General features: G+C 40.7%; 1 protein-coding gene across 31 annotated transcripts in view; it reads right to left on the bottom strand.

Moving 5' to 3' along the window:
- CAMK2D (calcium/calmodulin dependent protein kinase II delta) overlaps positions 1-20,907 on the bottom strand; it is a 120,015-nt gene that overhangs the window by 35,653 nt on the left and 63,455 nt on the right. For 22 of the 31 annotated variants that reach the window (XM_063157159.1, XM_063157163.1, XM_063157160.1 and 19 more), the window contains exons 4-7: positions 16,941-16,995; positions 11,189-11,254; positions 8,670-8,742; positions 3,155-3,257 (exon numbers count right to left, since the gene is read on the bottom strand). In XM_063157159.1, coding sequence (XP_063013229.1) covers positions 3,155-3,257; positions 8,670-8,742; positions 11,189-11,254; positions 16,941-16,995 — 297 coding nt within the window. Of the gene's footprint in view, positions 1-3,154; positions 3,258-7,735; positions 7,809-8,669; positions 8,743-11,188; positions 11,255-16,940; positions 16,996-20,907 lie in introns of all 31 variants that reach the window. The other 9 variants (XM_063157189.1, XM_063157158.1, XM_063157180.1 and 6 more) reach the window with 1 other exon arrangement.

Raw genomic sequence — 20,907 nt, forward strand, 5'->3', positions numbered from 1 at the left:
CTTTCATGAAGGACCACATGCCATTTGTGCACTATCACCCTGGATTCCACAAAACTCATGAGAGACAGTGGTAACATATAAAGTGCACAGCTATAGAAAAAAAGAAGCCTTTGCCCTGCAGTCACCAATTACTTGGGAGTGGGAGGAGGAAATGAAGGAACACATTTTGTAAATTCTACTGAGAAAAGAGCTAAAATATGGTCATGAAAAATAAGCTTGTTTTTTGCAGGCTCCTGATATGGAAACTATGAATTGTTAAGGAGTACTATCACACAGGAAACACATCTTAAGCTCCTTAGAGAAGCTGAAAAATAGATGTTCTAAGTAGCTTTAAATAGAGTGCTGTTTCATATCTCTTCTTGGGTGCAGTGCTCATTTGAAAGGGGAAGCAAAGTCATCTTGAGTTTAAAACTTACCACAGCTCAATGAACATTACTATGCAAGATTTGAAAATAAACTCTAAAGCAAAAATAAGTATAGTACTTAGCTAACCTTATCTCTCAATGAAGAAACCAAACAGATCTAAACTGAAATAACTGGTACAGTTTTAGTACACAGAACCACAGAATGGTTTGGATTGAAAGGACCTTAAAAATCATCTTGTTCCAACCCCCTGCGATGGGCAGGGACACCTCCCACTATCCCAGGTTGCTCCAAACCTTGTCCCTGGCCTTGGACACTTCCAGGGATGGGGCAGCAACAGCTGCTCTGGGCAACCTGTGCCAGGGCCTCACCAGCCTCACAGGGAACAATTTGTTCCTATTATCTGATCCAAACCTACTCTCCTTCAGTTTCAAGTGATTCTTACTTGTCCTGTCACTACATCCTCTAGTAAAATAATCTCTCCTCAGTATTCTGAGTGGTTTAGAGTAGCACACACAGAAGGGTACACAGCCCTGATTTCAGTTTAAAAAAACAAACAAAAACACAAGGAAGCAGGTTCAAACAGAAAAGAGACCACCACACCAGAGGACTACACCAGAATAAAGAGAAAAAAAAAGAGAAAAAATAAAGAAGAGCATACTGATGCAGAGCTATAATTAGAAAGAGAGCACACCATGAGTCATATATCAGGTTATTTTGCAACTGCTCAGAGGGACCTCCAAACAAGTGTGTACTTTTCAGAAAAGTTTTGCTGCTTGTAGTAACTCCATTAGCTAAAGCAATTTGCAAAGCTGGAAACTGCGACTGTGCAGTGCCTGGAAGAGATTGCAACACCTCGTACTCCGTAACTCGTATGATTTCTCCAAGCGTCCAGAGGACCAAGACAAAATCCAAGACAAAATCTGTGCTCTGTTGAGCTCAACCAGCCCAACACCTCCCCAGTACATTAAGCACCTGCTAAAGAGGGTGGCAGGTTTCAACTAAACCCTGTCAGGCTTTCTACAAATAGGCAAGGAACAAGTTTGCTTTGCAAACGCGCAAACCAGGAAAGTATTCCCTGTATCCAAACACAGTTTGAAAGTATTCCCTGCATTCAAACACAGAGTTCAAGCCAGTTTCCTGCTGAGGCATGGTTCAAACCGAAAAGAGACCACCACACCAGAGGACTACACCAGAATAAAGAGAAAAAAAGGAGAAAAAATAAAGAAGAGCATACTGATGCAGAGCTATAATTAGAAAGAGAGCACACCATGAGTCACTAAGTGCTGCAGAATCCAGTAGAAAGCAGAAAAATCTTATGAAAGAAAGTGAGAAAAGATCCAAATGCCCAGTCCACTGGAGTTCATGTTCTGCCCTGCTAATGCACTCCTAAAGCTGAAGTCAGGCACTCAGACCACTCTGGAAACGTTCTGCAGAGCAAGTTCCAAAAAATGTACAGAACCCACTTACCTTATTGACTGACACAGTTTTTAAAAGAAAGACCCCCTTCAGGCTACTTGCTTTTCATTACCTTGTTAACTCTTCCTTACATGTATATTTTAAAGACATTCTGTTCCCTTCTCCTAAGTCCTCATGATGCTATGAGCCTAAACCAAGCATTTCACAAGAACCAAATGACAGAAAAAAAACCAAAGTGCAAGATTTTCCAGGGCATTGCAACCTCCTCTGCATCACCTGCAGGTACACTATGTACAGAAAATAGTCCTGAAGTCAACTTCAATCTGTTGATATTTTCTTGAGATGCTTCCTGTTTACCTGATGCTTTTGCCATTGTAACAAACCACTTGTGTTTTGCCTCGTTTCTATTCCACTCCTTTTGTACTGGTCTGTTTGTTGATGTGCAAGAGCAATCTCCTCTGTCTTTTGTGGATTACTGAAATCCATTTATAAAAAGGCTGGATTTAAAACAACAGGCTGGCTTATAAAGCTGCCAACATATGTCCAATGGCACTGTCTGTGCATCTACATGTACTTTTAGCTGTGAACACTCAACGTCCCAACTCACTGCCCAGGAACACTTTTCTGCCTCTGTTCCAAGCCTCCAACCACTTTGTTCCATTGCAAGCTGCACTTTCTAGCTCCTCTAAGGGAGAATAGGCAGCTGCTATAAATATTTTATTCTGTATATTTTTCCACCTGGGATTTATAATAAATTTTTCCCCATGCTTCACATCTGTTCAAAGAGGGTGGTACGTGAGACACATGTATGACAATTGTACATGCACTATTGTTTAAAATCACCAGTATTAGACATTTCCCACCATTCTCCTTGAGGCATCTATTAACTGTAACAAGTAATCTGTAATTAGTGTCTGGCTACAGCCTCAGGTGCTCAATCCCTCCTATTTTCCCTTTCATTGAAGTCACATCCCAAAGTGCTTCAGAATCAAATTTTCAGGTGTTTCCAGCTGACAGAGACCTGTTCAGACAAAATGTTCTGATGCCTGGGCAGGTACACTCAGCAGTATTACCCTACTGCCTTATTCCTCAGTGATCTGAGGGGAAACCACCAGTCTCCCTCACAGGTTCTACACCCCTATTTCCTGCCTCTAGTTACTGAGGAGAAAGTGGGAGAAAAGGGGTTGTGTGCACCTCAGTCAGATTTACAGGCTGATGGAAGGTAGCACAAGCTAGGAATCAAGAAATCCAGGTTTTCCAGGGTCAAAGAGTCACACAGTTACATGTTCCACTCTGGGGTGAGAGTGGGGCAGCTGGGGAGGCTTAACCACTATGCTGAATAAATGGTGAGGGAAAAATGGTATTTACTTACCAAACCAAGCCTGTTGTTCTCCCTGGACTTCTATAGCCAATCCAAAGTCTGCCAGTTTGACTGCTGCTCCCTTGGATTTGCTAGCTAGAAGTAAGTTCTCAGGCTTTATTCAGAGAGAGAAAAAAATTGAAACAAAAAGATAAGTAAATATATTTTAGACCGTACTCTGGAAAAGAACAAATACTTAGAGGAGTGAAAAAGAAACCCATGAGTTTTTTCCATGAAATTGCAAAATTTGCACTTCCCATTCCTATCTGGAAAGAATCACCAGGCCTGTAAGCAGCCTTCACGAGCTCTTAGCAAGACTAAGGACAGGGTGAAGAAGAGAGTCAGAAGGGGCATATGGAGCTGTGACACCTGCTGTGTGACAAGGCAGCTCAGAGATTCCCAAGAGCTTGTTACTGGAAAAACGGCCCAGCAGACTCCCAAAGGACAGGGACTCATTGATGACTAGTCTAGCCCATGCAGTTTGCAGGATCAGGCATCTACAGCTGTCAAACAGAAATGTTTTGCATGACATCCCAACAATAACAGCCCTGTGATTGTATTCAGAGGGCAGGTGTATTTACATTGCAAATCTTTCAGCAAAACCAGCACACCCACGTTTGTGCCTGCAGAGAACCTTTACAAATAACCATGTGAGTTAGTGAAAGTTCCCACCTTGTTTTTGTTCTGTAGGGTGTATGTTGGTCACATCTGAAATGAAATGCTATGGTACACTCACACAATTAAAGGTAAAGGATTTGAACATAACAATTGTGTTCATTCTACTGTTCATAATGAATCCTTTTAACTCAAGTTAGCAAATACATCAAATGTAAATTGCCCAAAGACAACTTTATTGTATGAATGTTTGCTTTAAAAATACAACTAAAAAAGTACTGAAATAATCAACAGATTATTTCAGAGAACTGTGACCCTCAAAGCATTTTCTTGCCACATGTGGCTTTCCAATGCCCATGGTTTTTAACAAAGGTTTTGTTCTATATTTACAGAATAACAAAACCTCACTTTCACAGGTATTGCTGTGACTCCTCAGAAGGAATTTCTGCAGTGGTCTGTGACAAGGGACTTCACTATGGCCAGGGTGGTGCTGGGGCCCCAGTCCTGCAAACTCTTTGATGTGTATTCCAGGCTGAACCCAGGAGCAATCATATCACTTCCAAGGGACTATTTATGTGATGGCAGTTAATCCCACGCATGTACTGAGGCTGGAAACAATTAAGATCATAAGCCTCTTTCAGCAAAGCCTATCTTTAATACATGTCAGGTATCCAGCAAAATATGCTTGAGCCTAAGTAAGACCTCAGCCACGGTGATACTTCTATTAATTAACACTACAAGGGGCCCTGACAAACTCTTTGGTCTAAAGGTGGCTTTTTCCCCTCTCACCAAAGGAACATATTTTCAACAATTACCAACACTGTCCTCTCACTCATCACTTTGTCGCTGTGTCATAGACTCGACAATATTAAAAAACTTTCATCAATAGTTACTTGATGAATCTTCTATTTTCACAGTTTTAAAAACTGAGATGAAGAGCCCTCAGAACAAAACACAATCTCTACTTTCACTTAAATTTTCAGTAACCATCCCAACTATATTACATGAAACAGCGAGTGCATAGCTGAGGACTCTTCCCTAGTTTAATCAACGCAATGTCACACTCTTTGCCATTTAACAACACTAATTTCAACACACAGTCACATAGTTCTGCAAGGTTTCCTCTCATTCACAGTAATTGATTCCTGGAATGCTGTTCTTGTATAAACCTCTTAAAGCAGCGGATGATCCTATTTGCTTGTGACCTTCAGGCAAGCCAAAAGCAGTGAAAAGCCTCATCCTTTTGGATGAAATACAAGCACTACCCCACCGAGCACATACCGCTTTCCCAAAAAGCGATTTTGTTCAAAACACCTGTTTTGTGTTTTCTGATTCTGGTTCGGTTTTTAGTTGGCTTTTTCGGTTTTTGTTTTCCTCTTGGGATTTTTTTTTATTCCATTGCATGTCTCTTCTTGCAGAAGTACCACTTTAACAGATGAGTATGTTCCACCAGAATTCCTGACTTACTCCCATGCCAAAGACAAGAGCCTTTTGGGCCATGCCAAGTGGGACTGAGTGCTTAACCAACATGCAGCAGCTGTTTGAGCCTGGCCAGAGGCACGTGGGTGATTACCATGCATTAACTGGGAATGAGTGCAATTACTTGGGAAATATTAACAGCACCGTGCAGGACTTGCTCCTGGATTCACAGTGTCACCTTGTGCTCCCCAGCGATGGGCGGCAGCCAAGCATGCACAATGGCACTGTTAACTGCTAGAATTACTTACAAATAAATTAACGTGATTTATGCCATGCTTTCCCAGAGGTCTTTCATCCTTAAGATACCAAGTATTTAAGGCTCTGTGTATTTTTCCTTGAATATACCTAAAGCAGCCACTCTTTGGTAGAAGGTAAGAGGGTCGTAACGACAAACTCACAGAAGTTTCACAAAAGCAGGAAGGCTATGGCCTGACAAGATTGGCAATTCCTACCTGGAAGTGCACTTTTGCTAGCTGGTAAAGCTAAGTTAATTTTTTTCTGGGTCTAAGATCCACCACCATTCTGACTTACACCAGTGATTACAAACAGAGCAGCAACAAGAACTTCTGCAGGTCATAAGAGGCTGCAAAAGCACCTCTCTGTTTGCTACTGAATCAGCCTAGACGGAAAGTTAAAAAAAAATGGGATCATCCAAAATCTCCCCACCCCCAAGCATGCCATCATGTTGTGGACTGAGTTATTGGAAAAAAATCCATCAAGTTTTGCAATTCAAGGATCCATGCCAGCCCATAAGCATCTTCCACATCTTGCTGTTCTGCTCCTGGCATCTTTTCAGCACATGGCGTTCTGCTCGGATTTCACCACAGTCTTTCATTTAATTCTTTGGGTTTTTTGGCTTTTGCCACAAAGCTGTAACTGAAGAAGGATGGTTTTCTGCTTCCTCAAGTTTTCACTTTTCCAAATGAAACCGGGCACTACAGCTTGGCAGGAACACTTTTTCTCACACTGTTTTTTCAATTCAGCCTGGATTTGCTAGAATAAGAAATCCACGCATGGTCTGGAGCAGGCAACAGCTGGATTTAATGTGTTCCCAAAGAAAAAGTTGTTTTGTGTGAATGTATGAAAAGTAATAGAAAGCATCCCTTATTCCATCAGCTTGCATAGCTACAATCCTGGCTTTTAAAATTCCTTTTATGTAGAAGCACAGGACTGCATGTACAGTGTGGACAAGAACTACTGGAGCAGCTGGACAAATTTGACATCGTTCCCTTTAAACTCATTCCACATTACCCAGCTATCATACAAGATTTACAGATTGGACAGAGATTTGTCAGTCTCCTGTTGTACAAATGTGACAAAGGAAAATCCAGAAGAGCATAATGAGTAAAAAATTTGGGGTCTACATCTTCAAAACTCACCCTGTTCTCTGAGCTTTTGGGGCAAACCTCTTTGTGTTCCCTCATGACAACATGGACCTTATAAAGTCAGACAAGAACAGTTTGTTTGGGAGTAAAAGTTGCCAAGAAAGGCGACAGCATTCTGATTCCAACATTATTATTCATTATAACCACTAGAAACTCTTATCCTAGGAGGAAATTTCTGCCCCTCAGAATTCATTCAGAAAAAAACCAAAGCCCAAGAATCCGTGCCACAAGGGATTAGTGTGTTTTGCTGCCTTAGTGTACACACCATTTTTTCTCTGCCTCATGAAGAATCGATAGTGCGGACTTCCATTTGATTTCAAAATAAACCATCTTCTTTTCCTTGAGGATCATGAAGCTCAAGTGCCCAAAAGGCAAACTTACTATGAGTTCTGGGACAGCCTTCTCTCTTGGAGCCTCACAATGAAAGAAAATTATCTAGACTTGCTTTTTTCCTTGCCAACATATTTTAAAGGCAGAGAGCATTCCTCCAGTAGATGCCTCAGGCCATTTGGATACGTACACTGTTAAAAAAGAGGGAATGCTCTCTCAGCACAGAGTTTTCTTCAGGAAGGTTTCTATCCCAATGTTAAAGCTCATCTAGAAGGAACTGGTCTCCTCAGGTGAGTGTGGTGAGAACACTGTAGAAATTCCCGGTTTTTAAAGATGTTTTGTTGCCCAGTCATCATTTGCAGGAGAGAGAGGTCTCTGTACCAGCGATCCCAGAGCAGCTGGCCTTCTGTCACTATAAAATGCACAGCATGCAAAGGCTACTGTGCTTCCCAAAAGCACTACAGATTCTGCTGATGAGACACAGGAAGTTGCCCTCATGCCCCGTCCCAAAAGCTCTGGATGACAGAGGAAGACCATGTGTTCAACAAATACACGCAGTATTGTTCTGCCTGTACTGCCGGGTGCTGGACAGCCAGCTACTGGCCAGCCTCGAGCAGATTCCCTCTGGTGAGCACGAACTTGTTCTTGCATATAGGTGAAGCCAAGTTAAAAACAAATGAACCGAGGGGAAAAGCAAAAGAGGGAAGTATTTACATTTCGGCTGCTGGCGGCCCTGTGGGGCAGGGATGCTGCTCCGGGAGGGCGGCGGGACAGCAGCACTCACCTTGAGGTCGCGATGGACCACGCCCATCTGATGGCAGTGCAGCACGGCCTCCAGGATCTGCTGAATGCAATGACTGCATGCAAACACCATGGGCGCCCGTTAGTTCCAGCAGCAGGCGGCGGGGCGGCGGCCGAGGGCGCGGCCGGGGTGGCTGCGCTCCGGCCCGGCCTGCCCTGCCCTGCCCCGCTCGGAGCACCGCGGCCTGAGGCTCCGCGGCGCGGGGCTGCCCTCACACACAGGCGGCGGGGCGGCTGCCTTGGCTTCGCTTGGACATTAACACCAATGCCTTTTTAAACGGTAATTTTTAAAAGGAACAAATTTTGCCACTAATTCAAGGTCGTATTAAATATTTGGCATCCTCTGTGCTTTTTCCTCCTGGCTTACTCAAAGCCTTCACAGAGGCATTGAAGAATTGTAGAAGTTTCCAAAAAATTAGGTTAGAAACGGCAGCGATCATGGAGGTGGTCCCCAAGCCCCTCCAAGCCAGCTATTCCAGATCAATAATTAGCTCCTAGCCGCTTAATTTAGCCGGCAATCAGCGGCGCTTGCCTCAGGGCTCGTCACAGCGGCCGCTCCTTGCGGCACTGCCCGGCGGGCCCCAGCGCGGCCGCGGCGGTCACATCTGCACGCTGCCACACATCGCAGCCGGGGTCAGCTCCCGGCCCGCACAGCCACACACCCGGCACCGGGCACAGCAGGGCCGCACCCAGCGCCTGGGCAAGAGACACCTTGTAGGCAGCCGTCCCCGCTTTGCCATGATGTCTATTAGGCCTGTAGACTTGCACACACTGAAAGAGGCATCATGCATTATTGTTGTTCGGAGGGTGAATAGGATAGGCAAGGGAGCATCGCACACAGCCCACCCTCTGCCCCTACCCAGCCGAAAGAAAACCCCAAAATTCTTATATGCAATTGATGGGCACCAGATACTGACCTTCAGGTCTCTGTGAACTATGCCATTTAGATGACAATGATTAACACTTTCTAGAATCTGCTGTATACAATGACTGTAAAGATACAAGGGCAGAATGGAAGGGAGAACATTTTAAAGGCACATAATCACATTAAATACAAAATAAAAATAAAACTTAAAAGAAAAAGTTAAAGAACAAAAACAATTTTACACCTCTTGACAAGTCTTGATTGCTGTTTGAACTGGAACAACAACATTGCTGAGATATTTCCAGCTCCAACACATCCAAAAAATGAAAAACCAAAACCAAACCGAAAAAGACATTTAACATGGAACATATGACACCTATGAGACAGACTCATCAGACTGTATTTTCATTCAGCAGTATCGAAGCTTTTTCCAGTTTCCAAAAACTGCCACAGGAAAAATAAAGTGGAGGCAGTAAAACAATTAGTGGGATGTTTTGGTTTTCTTAATTTTTGGTGGTGAAGTTAACATTACAACAAGGGCCGAAACAAGAAAATGGTCAGAAATGAGATGATATACAGAAAACAAATGAAACAATGGAAGTCAAAAGCTAAGGAAAAGCAAAACATTCTTCATTTTGAATTGAATGGTTTCTTTAAAACTATTAGTAGAACAAAGCCAAGTCATTCAAAAAGGTGGCATGCATTTTCATTTAAAATAGTGTCCAGCTCTAGTTTAGTTAGGAGTCACCTGGGGAGTGAAAATCCACATTAAAAATTAAGACAAATATTTTAATTTGGTGCTTTCAGTAACTGACCTATTTTCCCATACCCAGGTGTGCAAGTTTTGGCCAATCCATGATGCCATAAAGCACAACTAAAATATTAATATTTTAGAGCACTGGAACTTTTTCAGACTTTTTTTGGCACCACAAGAGCTTAGCATTTTTTTAAAGACATCGTTGTGGCACGAGTAGTGATGATAAGTAATACACAGTAGTCAAGATGCTGCTCATCCAAAACCTTTTGACCATGGAATTCAGAAGGAATGGTCATAATCAGTAACTGGAGCCCAAGCCTGAAAACCCTTTCTTAGGCAAGTAGTTCACAACTCACTGCTCGGTTTGTCTGAGTACAGACTACTGGCGTGAGCAAGGGCTTGCAGGAGCAGACCAGTGTGACAGTCCTGGGAGAGGCATCCACAGAGAACAGCAACTACTGCTAGAGGGATACACACATACACACACTAGATATATCTAGATAGATAGATAGATAGATAGATAGATACACAAAATACACAGATGCATCATAACCAGATATTGCACTTATTTCGTCAAATTTGTACTGAAAAAATAAAATGTATATATATATTCTATATATATATATATATATATACACACACACATATGCACAGCCCCTTCCAAAATATCATAATTCTAGAACAGAAGGAATCATCATTGCAATTTTTCCTTTTAATTCCCAACTACCTTAAAAACACACAAGGACAACATATACTGGCCTTTGGCATCAATAGCGGAAATTTGCTTCAATCACAGCAGGGAAAAAATGATTTGAAAAATTTTTCAACATAGCTCCTCTTCTCCCACCCCACCTAAACCCTACTGTTGTTTTCTCTTTTACAGAGTGTTTTGCTGGGTGTTGTTTTTTATTTAATTGCCTAAAGTATTAATCTTTCTATCATTCCTACAGATGCAGTAAGATCTGGAAATGGAAGCTTCCTAATATTCAGAGTAACTTCTTGTCTGTTCATTATTATCCTACTACAGGCATAATTTAAATTGCATGTACTAAATATGTATTATTGGGGGGTGTGTTTGTAAACACACAGAAACATAAGGATTCTTTAAATTTACTTTCAGATCAATTAATGTGAAGAGCGTGAACATATTTTCTTTAAAGTAATTGACCACAATGTTTAGGATTCTTAATTTTATGACAATATTTAAGATTTATTATTATATGAGGACAAACATGAGATGAGTGGCCCTGATACTTTATGCATGCAAATTACAATAATTGTCAACTTATTATTCAAGTTTTTCAACAAGCACTTGCAGAAAATTGCCAGAGATTTCATATTTGAGCTCAGACTATGAGACACACAGTATAATTTTTTATTGATGAAATACAACAAAAATTTTCTAATTGGAAAAGGAAATTAGCACTTCTGGACCGAGAACAAAAAATCATATTTAATGCAAAATTCTTTTAAGATCAACTTATGCTTCAGACTTTGATCAGCAAATCTAAGAACCCACACATGAGATACTTGAACTGTTATGTCCAGTTTGCAAAGGAAACAATGGGTAAAAGTAATTGAGATCCAACTTCAGCTTTTTCAGATCAGCAGACACCAAGACTTCTCATGAGTTCTCCACCACATGGTCGTGAGCTCAAACTGCCAAACTCTGCCCTTCCAAGTCTAAGAGAACTCCTGGAGAAATCCTAGAGTCTCACAGACTGTGCTGGGAAACTGATGCCAAACACCAGGATATATTTAAGTAACTATCTTAGAACTATCAAAGGCAATCATTAGAAAAACAAATTACTTACCTGGCATCTGCTTCACTGTAATACTCTCTTGCAACTATATCTTCAAACAATTCACCTCCAGTGACTCTGTTACAAAAAGCAAGATGGGGAAAAGGAGATTTCACAAGTGAAAATGTGCACCTTAAATTAACTTGACAGGAAGAAGTCAGACAGGACTAAGTGAAGTATTTGTACAGAAATGCAAGAAGTTTTGCAGCAAGGTGCAGGAACTAAAGTGGAGTGTTTGTCCATCCAAATCATTACATGAATAAAATGTATGTGGTGGAAGTGCAATCATAGATAGTAAATAAAATCCAAGGGCAGCAGCATTTCAGGCAAGATGCCAGACATCATTTATGCATGTCAAAAGGAAGGAGTAAAACTACAAGGAAAAAGGGAACTGACCACCCAGGAAAATTGTGGCTGAAGCTCAATACAGTTCAGGATAACTTGAAAACTGCAATATTAGGCAAAGGTAAGAAATGCTAAAACACAACAATGCTAAAAAAGGAAAAGGGTCTTTCAGTGTAGATCAAATCACAAGAGAGGTGTAGTACCCAGGTGCCAGAGGGGCTGTTTTTTTGTGCTGTGCCTAAAAAGAGCATTACTGAGTTGGAAGGGAAGTATCAGTAGAATCAGGGTACCTTAATCAGTTTAACAGCAGATTTTTCCTAGAAATGTTTCATTTATCTTTGTGGAGAAAATAAGAATAGCTAGTTAAAGCACCACTGAAAATAAGTTATGTACAAGGGAAGAACTGTATGATCCTGGGGCCAGTAACAGAAGTGGCTTGGTTGCATACTCAGGAGCTCCTGGTACAATCAATGGTTTAATGGTAGAAAGTGGTTAAAAAGCAATAAAACTGTGTTTTTATATCGCAAAGATCACAGTCCAGAATGAGCCCTGAGCAGGATGATGCCACAATCTTGGATTGCATCTGGAATAGGGTGACAGCAAGGTAAAATCCCTCCTCATATTGTACCAGTTCTAGTCACTCAAACTCAGAAAAGAGAACTGGATATGCAGCATGAACAGCTACCAGGCCACCCAGTCACTCACTCATCAGATCCCTTCAGAGAAGCCAACCCAGTTTAGCTGGGCGAAACAAAGGTTAAGAGGGATGAAAATAAATACTTAAGATGAGCATTAGCCTGGATCTCCCTAGAGGGACATTGTAATGGATAATATTGGTACAATAATACATGAGCATACAATACCTATCAGCAAATACAGGGTTAAAATCAGGAGAAGTTTTCTAGCAATCATTGTAAGATGAAGATTCATAAGCTTTTCAGTAATTTCATAACATTTGTCTGCCTGTGTCACAAGAGGGGACTCATAGCACAGGAAGACCCTTCCTGTAACATTCCCATGCTATAGGCTGACAGACTGGCACAGCTAAATGCAATTCTTCACATATACGGTGCTTACATAAATAATTCCTAGATGAAAGATCAATGTTTGCATTTTATTGATGGCTATGAATGTGAATATTAGCACATTACATTTCCAATAAATTCCCAAACATAAAAGCTTGAGTGTGCAGCAAGACACTTAAAGATGGAGATGCCTAAAAATCTATACTACAGTGAACACAATTAGTATCGAATACAATTAAGTTAATTAGGATTAAAAATTCAAGGTGAGAATACTTGGAATGTTCAGAACTGTAACATTCACTTGCAAACTGCTGTACTAACACTTTGAAGAGCCCGGTTTTCAGCCACATTAAACGATGACAGAAATGCACTGCTCAACCAGCAGCCCAGCTCCTTTCGTGGAGAAAGGCCAGTTCAATAACTTGATTTTCATTATTTCATTTATATTTGAGTTACACCATCCTTTTTCTGAGTTTCTGTCTTACTGACTCTTAATGTAGAGATTTTCAGGTAACAGAATGCTATTTTGTACAAAAGTCTGGAGTAAAATCTAGAAGAGGTAGTTTGTTGCCTAATTTGTATTCTCTTTTTGCTTTCTGCCTTCCAGAGACTGGCTTTGGTTGCTGTAGCACAAAATGTTTGATTGATGCATATTGTGACAGTCTTTCATAACTCCTTTTTGCATATATATTTGTCTGCCACAGTTCTGGTGAAGAGGAATAATTCTCACTTTGTGATGAATGAAAAAACAAAGCATCCTTTGATCTTACTCTTTCCTAAAACACTTCTTTTTGATCCAAGCTAAAGAAAGAAAACAAGACAAGAAGAGAGTACCAAATTGATGTTTGCTCTTCTCCAGCATGGAGGGAGGAAGGGGATATGAAATCTTACGTGCTGACACTGAACATTTGCTTGGTATTCACAACCATTGTTAAATGATCAAAAGACCTAAAAGCTACTGGTTTGTACAAATTGCTCTGGTTCTTTTGTGGTTTTTGAGAAGAGCATACTAAAGTGGCAACAAATAAAGCACATAGGTTTGTTTACACAGAGGAGGTACAAGCAGCATGAAGCAACACCAAGGCACTCCACACCACTTTGAGAAAAACTGCTGGTTTATGTTTGCAAATATAAAAGACTAATTGGAAGAAACACACACATTAGCACAGACAGCTAAACCAGCCTCTGATGATGATCAGACTGGTGTGGTTTCCTCCTGGCTTACGTTTACTTCTTCAATTCCTTGATAATGGAAATGGGAGGAAGCATCTTACAGTGGCCATAGAATTATTAAATTCATCTGTGGCCTTTCTACTTCTGAAAGAGAAGCCCAGGCACTTACCTGAGGCAAACACTGTTTTCCAAATTAGGTTATTTTTTTGTATTTTCAGTTTATTCTACACAGTTCCTGCAGTTAGAATCTAAAAGAAAGGCCAGGATTCTTAACATACCAATTGTTGCATCTCATCAAGTGCATTAAAACGGGAGGCACTGAAAATAGAGAATCTCATTGACTTGCACAAGAGAGTTTTCAAGTGCTACAGCTGTTTCCATTCAGATATAGCAATTAATACTGACAGAATTGATTGGATTTGAACTCATCTAACATCATTAAGACTGAAGACAGTCTCATTCGTGCTTAGCAACTGAAATGGTCCAACAGACGCAAATCCTGACTGCAGCTGCCCTAACCAATAGGGAAGGGGAGCAAAAACTTCATGAATCCATTATTAAATTCATGAAGTTCATTGTTCAATAGCCATTTTCTACATGGATTTCCAGAGACTCCCACCTTCCCATTTGACAGCAGAACTGTTCACCCAAAAGCATGTCTGCAATGGAGTACATTCAGCACTGTTTCTTTCTCCAGATAAAAGCACAGCCTGAGGTATACAAGTGAAGCAATAGGCTGCAGACATCTCTGTGGCATTTAATCCAAAGAGATTATTAGAAATTCAAAACAGAAAGTAACAATGATTGTTTTTTCCTATCCACAGAAAGGGTAGTCTTCCCCTTCACTTTCTTACGTGGGACGAAGTCTGAAAGAAATTTCTGAGGAAACAGCCGTACCAAATCCCACACAGTCTGAAAGAAATCATTAAGAAAATGACATGATGGCATGTGTGGGTGGAGTGACAGTGTTACACCACAGTCAGGCTCCTGCTGAGTAAAAACTAAATAAATAAAAGCAGGTTCTTGGCCTGTGTGTTCAAGAAGTGCATACAGTACCTTTCTATCATGGCAGCAACCACATGTTGTAAAAGGTGAAGTTTCACTAACAAATAATACTAACGAGTTCTTAACCTGAATGTGAAAAATCAACTGTGAACAGGCATTCCCAGTAATTTGGCAAAAGTTTCTCAAGAATGCAACCTGTTGCTGCTCCAGAAACAATTATCAGTCAGCAAAGTCACTGCCTCTGCCATTTAGACATTTTCTTTTTTGCAAAATAATTTTTAAAAACCCCTCAAACCACGTGGCCAAAACATAAAAGCTTTATATACATATATATATATACATATACATATATTTTTTTATATATATGTTTGAGGCTGTTCCTCTGTTTGTCCTGAATGGGACTGACAGAGAACAGAAGAAGTTCTAGCCAAGGCAGAACACGTCTTGTGGAATCTAGTTTTCTGCCAAGGCAGTATCTTTGGGTTACACATTAACATTTTACTGCAGAACACAGGCTTCTATTTGCTCCCTTACTATCGAGATCTACATACTGTTATCTACAATTCTGAAGCTGTTCAAATGTTCTAGTTCACATCACAATCATAACCCCCTGAGATAAGTCTGGCACTATACATAAAAGTTAAGGCAGACGTGGACTAACTGCAATTATAGTATGGCACACTTCCTCACAGTACAGCAGTACAACAACAACAAAAAAAGCCACTGTTTTTTAAAAGGGATATTGTCCCTAGAACTAAGAATTTTACATGTACTTCTTAGAAATGTTCTGAATTAAGAAGCTTTTTCCAATTTCACATAGAAAATTTCCTTTGTAGCCCTTAAGGGAAAAAAAGAAGCAAAATAAACCCCAGTGCATGTCAGAGAACAAATATGTGTGTTGTGCCCTGGAGCCATTTCCAAGCCAACAGTCACAGCACTTACCTGGGACAGACACAAATCACACACAAGCTTCTGTTGAACCCGGTTAGGAAATCCGAGTCGTGAATCCTGAATGCCTTCACTGCAGACAGACTATTTTAATATTTGTGTATTTCTAGTCTGAAATCTAGTGCTGAAGAAGTCTTTACAGATTTCTTTAAGGAAAGGTTAAGTCAGGAAGTAAACCAGAATGTAACTTGAACATGAAAGCACACAATTGCTTGTGTGCAGGAAGATTCAGGTTCTAACTTAGCCATGCTGAATGCAAATACTTCTGTTTGTATGCTTAGAAATGGGGTATACTCCATTTCAGGGGAAATAATGTATTCTCATTCTAACCAGCAAAACCACAGGGGGACCTAAGAAAGCTCTTTGGATAGGTGGGTGAGTGTGCTGTCTGTTAAACCATAAACTGCACTGGAAAAATTTACAGTTCAAAGAGATAATTTTACTTAAGTCAGTCTTGCAATACAATCCCTATCATTCAGGTTTGTCCATATCCAAAACCATAAGCAGTAACTTTTCAAATGAGTGGCAAAGTTTGCCCATCCAAGGGAAGATTGAAGAAATCAGTTTCTCTTTTCAAGTTATGAACACACAGTTCATGCTGTCACCATCCCTGCTTCCACTAAAAAGCCTTATCTGGAAAAAACAAGCTCCATGCAGGCCCAGTCGCTACATGAACAACGCATGAGACCTAAATTCCTGAAGCAAAAGAGAATATCAGTAGGAAATTTCCTTTCTATATGCTGGGCACTTTACATTCTGAGTGGTGTCAAAATGAAACATTATAAAGCAGTAAGATATCAATCACGAATAAAATACTAAAAGAATCTTTCCCTCTCTAAACTCAGGCTTACCTTTTTAATCCAGCAGTTGAGACTTTCTGTAGGGAAATTAGTGTTCCACACGCTTTTTTTTTTATCTTTCCTTTAGACATCTGACTTGCAGCAAATATTTATTTCTGAGTCTATCTTTGATTCGCTTTGGCAGGTAGCACACAACTTTTACTTACATACCTACACTTTATATTAAAATCCACTTCACCAGTGGAGTTTTACTAGTTTTTATGGAATCAATGGGATCCTTACAGAGACACTTAGAAATGAGTTCTTGCACATGCAAATTACGAACTATGTTCCTGTCCTTCCAGCTGTTTGCATCTATTTGTGCAGCTCATGGCACCAGAACCAGGCATTTATCTCAGGAGCTTGCACTTGCATCTCCAGGTTTAGCCCACTCCCAATGTGCTAAACAAATGCAAAAGAAATACTTACAAGTCAAAGACTAAGTAATGGAATCCTTCTTCTGATATGCTGTCATGGAGCCGCACTATGGAAATGGGGAAGAAAAGATAAACACCAGTCACCTTTTCCATGTTTTGATGGCTGTTGCTGGTTTGGGGGAGAAGGAGGGGGGTTATAATTCTACTGCAGAGCTGGTATAGCACCTCTGTATGTTCTCAGCTGTGGGTTTTGGGGCTTTGTTTTAAATTTCCTACCCTCAGAACTGCCTTTTCCATAACTCTTACTTTTCTAACGTCATACCACCTTTTTCTCAGCAGTATTACATCTTACAAGTTGTAAATAAAGCAAGATGAGGAAAATCCCCCCACAATTTGTCACAAATTTCAGCAGAGCAACAACCTACTAGGGCTTGTTAACAATTTCTCACACATACTGTGAAGAGTTGCAAAGAGAGAAATCTCCTGGCCAGCGTAGAACATCCTAACTAAGCCCTCGTGCCACATTTCCACACTGCTCTCTGTGTCCACATCTAAAGCTTTCCCTGAAAATGTGCTTGTCAGCTGCACCATCTTCCCTTAGGATTTTAAGAATTCACACCACATCATGGTACAACTACAAATTAAGTCCTGTGGTTTTCCTTAATTACTTTAAATGAAATTGCAATTTCCAAAGGTAATACAGGGAAGCCTTGTCAAGTAGTTTGATCCAAATAATTATCACTTATAGAATCAAATGAAAAAATCAGGGTACCCTAAAAGTGATCTGTGTTCAAAGCTGAGCTGAGCAACGAAGTGTAAAAGAAAAGAATTTTCAGATCTCCCCAGATGGTAACTTTCTGTATTAATCATTTTTTATACAGGACAAATAAACATGACTTTTTAACTTAATAATATTTAGCCCAGAGAAACATCTTGTGTTTACACAATACTGAAGAGAAAACCAGCTCTTGGCTGACTCAGTGTGCAGAGCTCATGATGATTCACAAGAGCCAAGTAGGTCTAAATCAGAGTTTGTGGTTTTGGCTGGTTCTGTATTTCAGATTACTCCATGTTTTTATGAAGGGGCCAGCCAACACCACCCTCCACCCTCCCAAAAAAACCCCAAACATCCCCAAATCAGCTTTCTGTCTGCCTGCATTGAGCTGAGCTTTCAATACCCCCAAATGTCTCATCTTTAAAGCAAACCAAATGTGGGATGAGACACCATGTACCAGCTTAGAAGAGCACCTTCACATTTCTAGCTGAGGACTGAGACCCCTAAAACATCTGGCTGTTGGCACATTGCTTTGTACAGCAGCATCAAAGATACTGCTCAAGAAATGGGATTTAGTACAGCCCCTTGGGTATGTCACAGATGCTATACAGTCCTAAACCTGTAACATTTGCAGCTCACTTGGTCTGCTATGCATGTACATCTACAAAGAAGTTCGCAACTCTTTAAGCTTTGTACATAGCAAATGACACTTTTCGACAGAAAAATCCTGTTCATTAAATAGACTAGTAAGAACTCCAAGCACAGCTTTTTCAATTCAGAGCAAACATTTTCCTCTGTCATATCCCTGTTACCAAGAAGGCCAGGATGGCACCCTGGAAAGCTTCTCAAGCTTTGGTGTCTGCCTGAAGCAGGAGGTGCTTTTGTTTTGTCATTTCCTTCTCCAGGACAGGACTTGGTTCCAAATGCCTGCAGAACCACAGATCTGTCCCTCAGGACTAGAAAGAGGCTGTGATTTTAGATGATGGATGATGTTTTGCTCAGCCAGAGGAGCCTAACTCCCTGCTAGCCAAACTCAAGTCTGACACATCTTCAAGGATATCTTCTTCAAGGACCACATTCTTTCTTTTCCTTTCTTTTCCTCCCAAAGGCCTGAATCACACAAGTGAGATGGAACAAATCCTTCTCTGAATCAGGCTCATATACCCCTAAATGTTTCTGAAAAGGAAAACAGGCTGAGGCAGCTGGGGAAGATGAGAGCTGCCTTTTGGCACGTGCTCGTGCTGGCACCTTTGGACAATCCAGGCACGTGGTTATGTCTGTGAAGTGGAAATGCCATATAAGCAAGGGCAGAGGAGAGCAATCCCTGGTGCAGAGCAAAGGGTGCACCACAGAACTGAGGCTAATCCAGCACAGCCCAGATATTCTGCCTGCACTCAGCCTGCCCTGGAGAAACAAGGGATGCTGGGATGACAATTTGAGAAGATACTCATTTCAAGAGGGGATGCACTACAACAAGTATTTCTTCAGTCACTGCAGACAGATACAGTTCTTCACACATCCCTATCAGGCAGGATTCAGGCATGACCAATCACACGGCAGCAATTATAGAGATTATTCATCCAATATCTCCCATCATATCATCCAAACAATAACTCCCATCAGAAGCTCCCACTGCCATTCCTATTTCTTCAGAGTCACAAAGCACTCATCGGTGGTAACAGTTCCATTTATCTTTTCTCAAAGGACCTCAGTTAGATCAAATCATTATTAACTGCACATATTTCATCAATGCTGTTATTAACAAACACGTGAGAGGGCAGCAAAGAAATGGAGGTAGCTCCTTTACCTCCTGCCTGCTGTAGCCCTGTGGTCCCTCTCCTCTACTGGGTTCTTACCAGATGCTTAACAAACTCAGACACACTCGTTGCTCCTAAGCAATGGAACGCCTGACAGGAACCCAGGGAGCTTACAGCCCTGGGTTGTAATACTGAAGAAATACTGGAAGCCCACAAACCATCAGGAACAGCCCCACTTTGGCTTCAGCACTGATTTTCACCTGAAATACTTGCTAATCATCACACTGAAAATACCCTAACAATAATTTTAGGGAGAACTCCTATTAGCTTGATTAGCTTCCATTTAGCCAATCTGACCAAAAAGTAAAATGATCTCCTTTATGTGACTTTTTCTGCTGAACTGCACTATTTTGTGCCTATCCCACAGAAAACAGCTTGATATAATGGCCAAATAACTTGATGATTTCCTTTTTGAATTTCTGCCTTTAAAGAGAAAAAAAATCAAAATAATAGTATTCCACATACTTCCACTGAAAATCAAATTTTTCCAGGCAAGGAGTCAAGTCAAACAGTCAATAGTCAGAAAGAAATTCTCGATGACAAAGATATTTAACCACAGCTAAACTTACTGCCTAAAATATTTGTGTGAAATTGCTCGTGATCATTTGGCTAAATTTGGATCTGAATTAGTTCATGATACACAGACAAACTATTGGAGAAGACTGAACTTCACACCAAAGTTTGGTTGAATGGTTGGGACAGCAGCTGCACAGATGTGCACCAAGGTGCCAAACAACCAGAGATGCTCCTGGGGGAAAACTCTCTATGGAACCCCATCCACTGTGTTGATGAACAGAGTATGGAAAAGGATTAACACAGCCAATGGTAAAGACATTGATTTTCCCTTTGGTAGTAGAGATTAAGATCTGTGGACTCCCAGAGACACCGATCCTGTAACTCTGTGAAGTTTGATGTCTCAAATTAGTGCACCACTAGGAGGTTACAGGGCACATTCATCAGTAGTAGAGGTTTAAAATGGGTTTGAAAGTCACAAAAGCTTATGTGATATCTGCTGAAATATGTAAATTACCTCTTCAAGTTTCTGCTTTCCTGCAATGATGAAAAAAGGAAAAGGATGCTTTCCCTTCACGTTTACTTCCAAAAGTATAATACAGTATTTATGCACACCTCACGTACACCACTTACTGAAACAAAGAAACAAACACCCCAAACCAAACCCCCCCCTACCCTTTCAAAAATGAACTTCATTATTTAATGGAAGGAACTTAATGGAATGGCTTAAGTCAGCTTTGGGTGTTCTATGAATTGGTACCTGCCTGCCAGTGGATATGGGATAAATTGTTGCATTTGAAATTGAAAAATAAAAAATTTTAAAAAAACCCTCAGTCACTGAAAAGTCATAACCAGATATGTTTTTTACTCATATTGGAACCACACACTTTTCTATTTCAAACATGTGTTTATAA

Source organism: Melospiza melodia, chromosome 5 (assembly GCF_035770615.1).
Source record: "Melospiza melodia melodia isolate bMelMel2 chromosome 5, bMelMel2.pri, whole genome shotgun sequence".
Lineage (NCBI taxonomy): Eukaryota > Metazoa > Chordata > Aves > Passeriformes > Passerellidae > Melospiza > Melospiza melodia.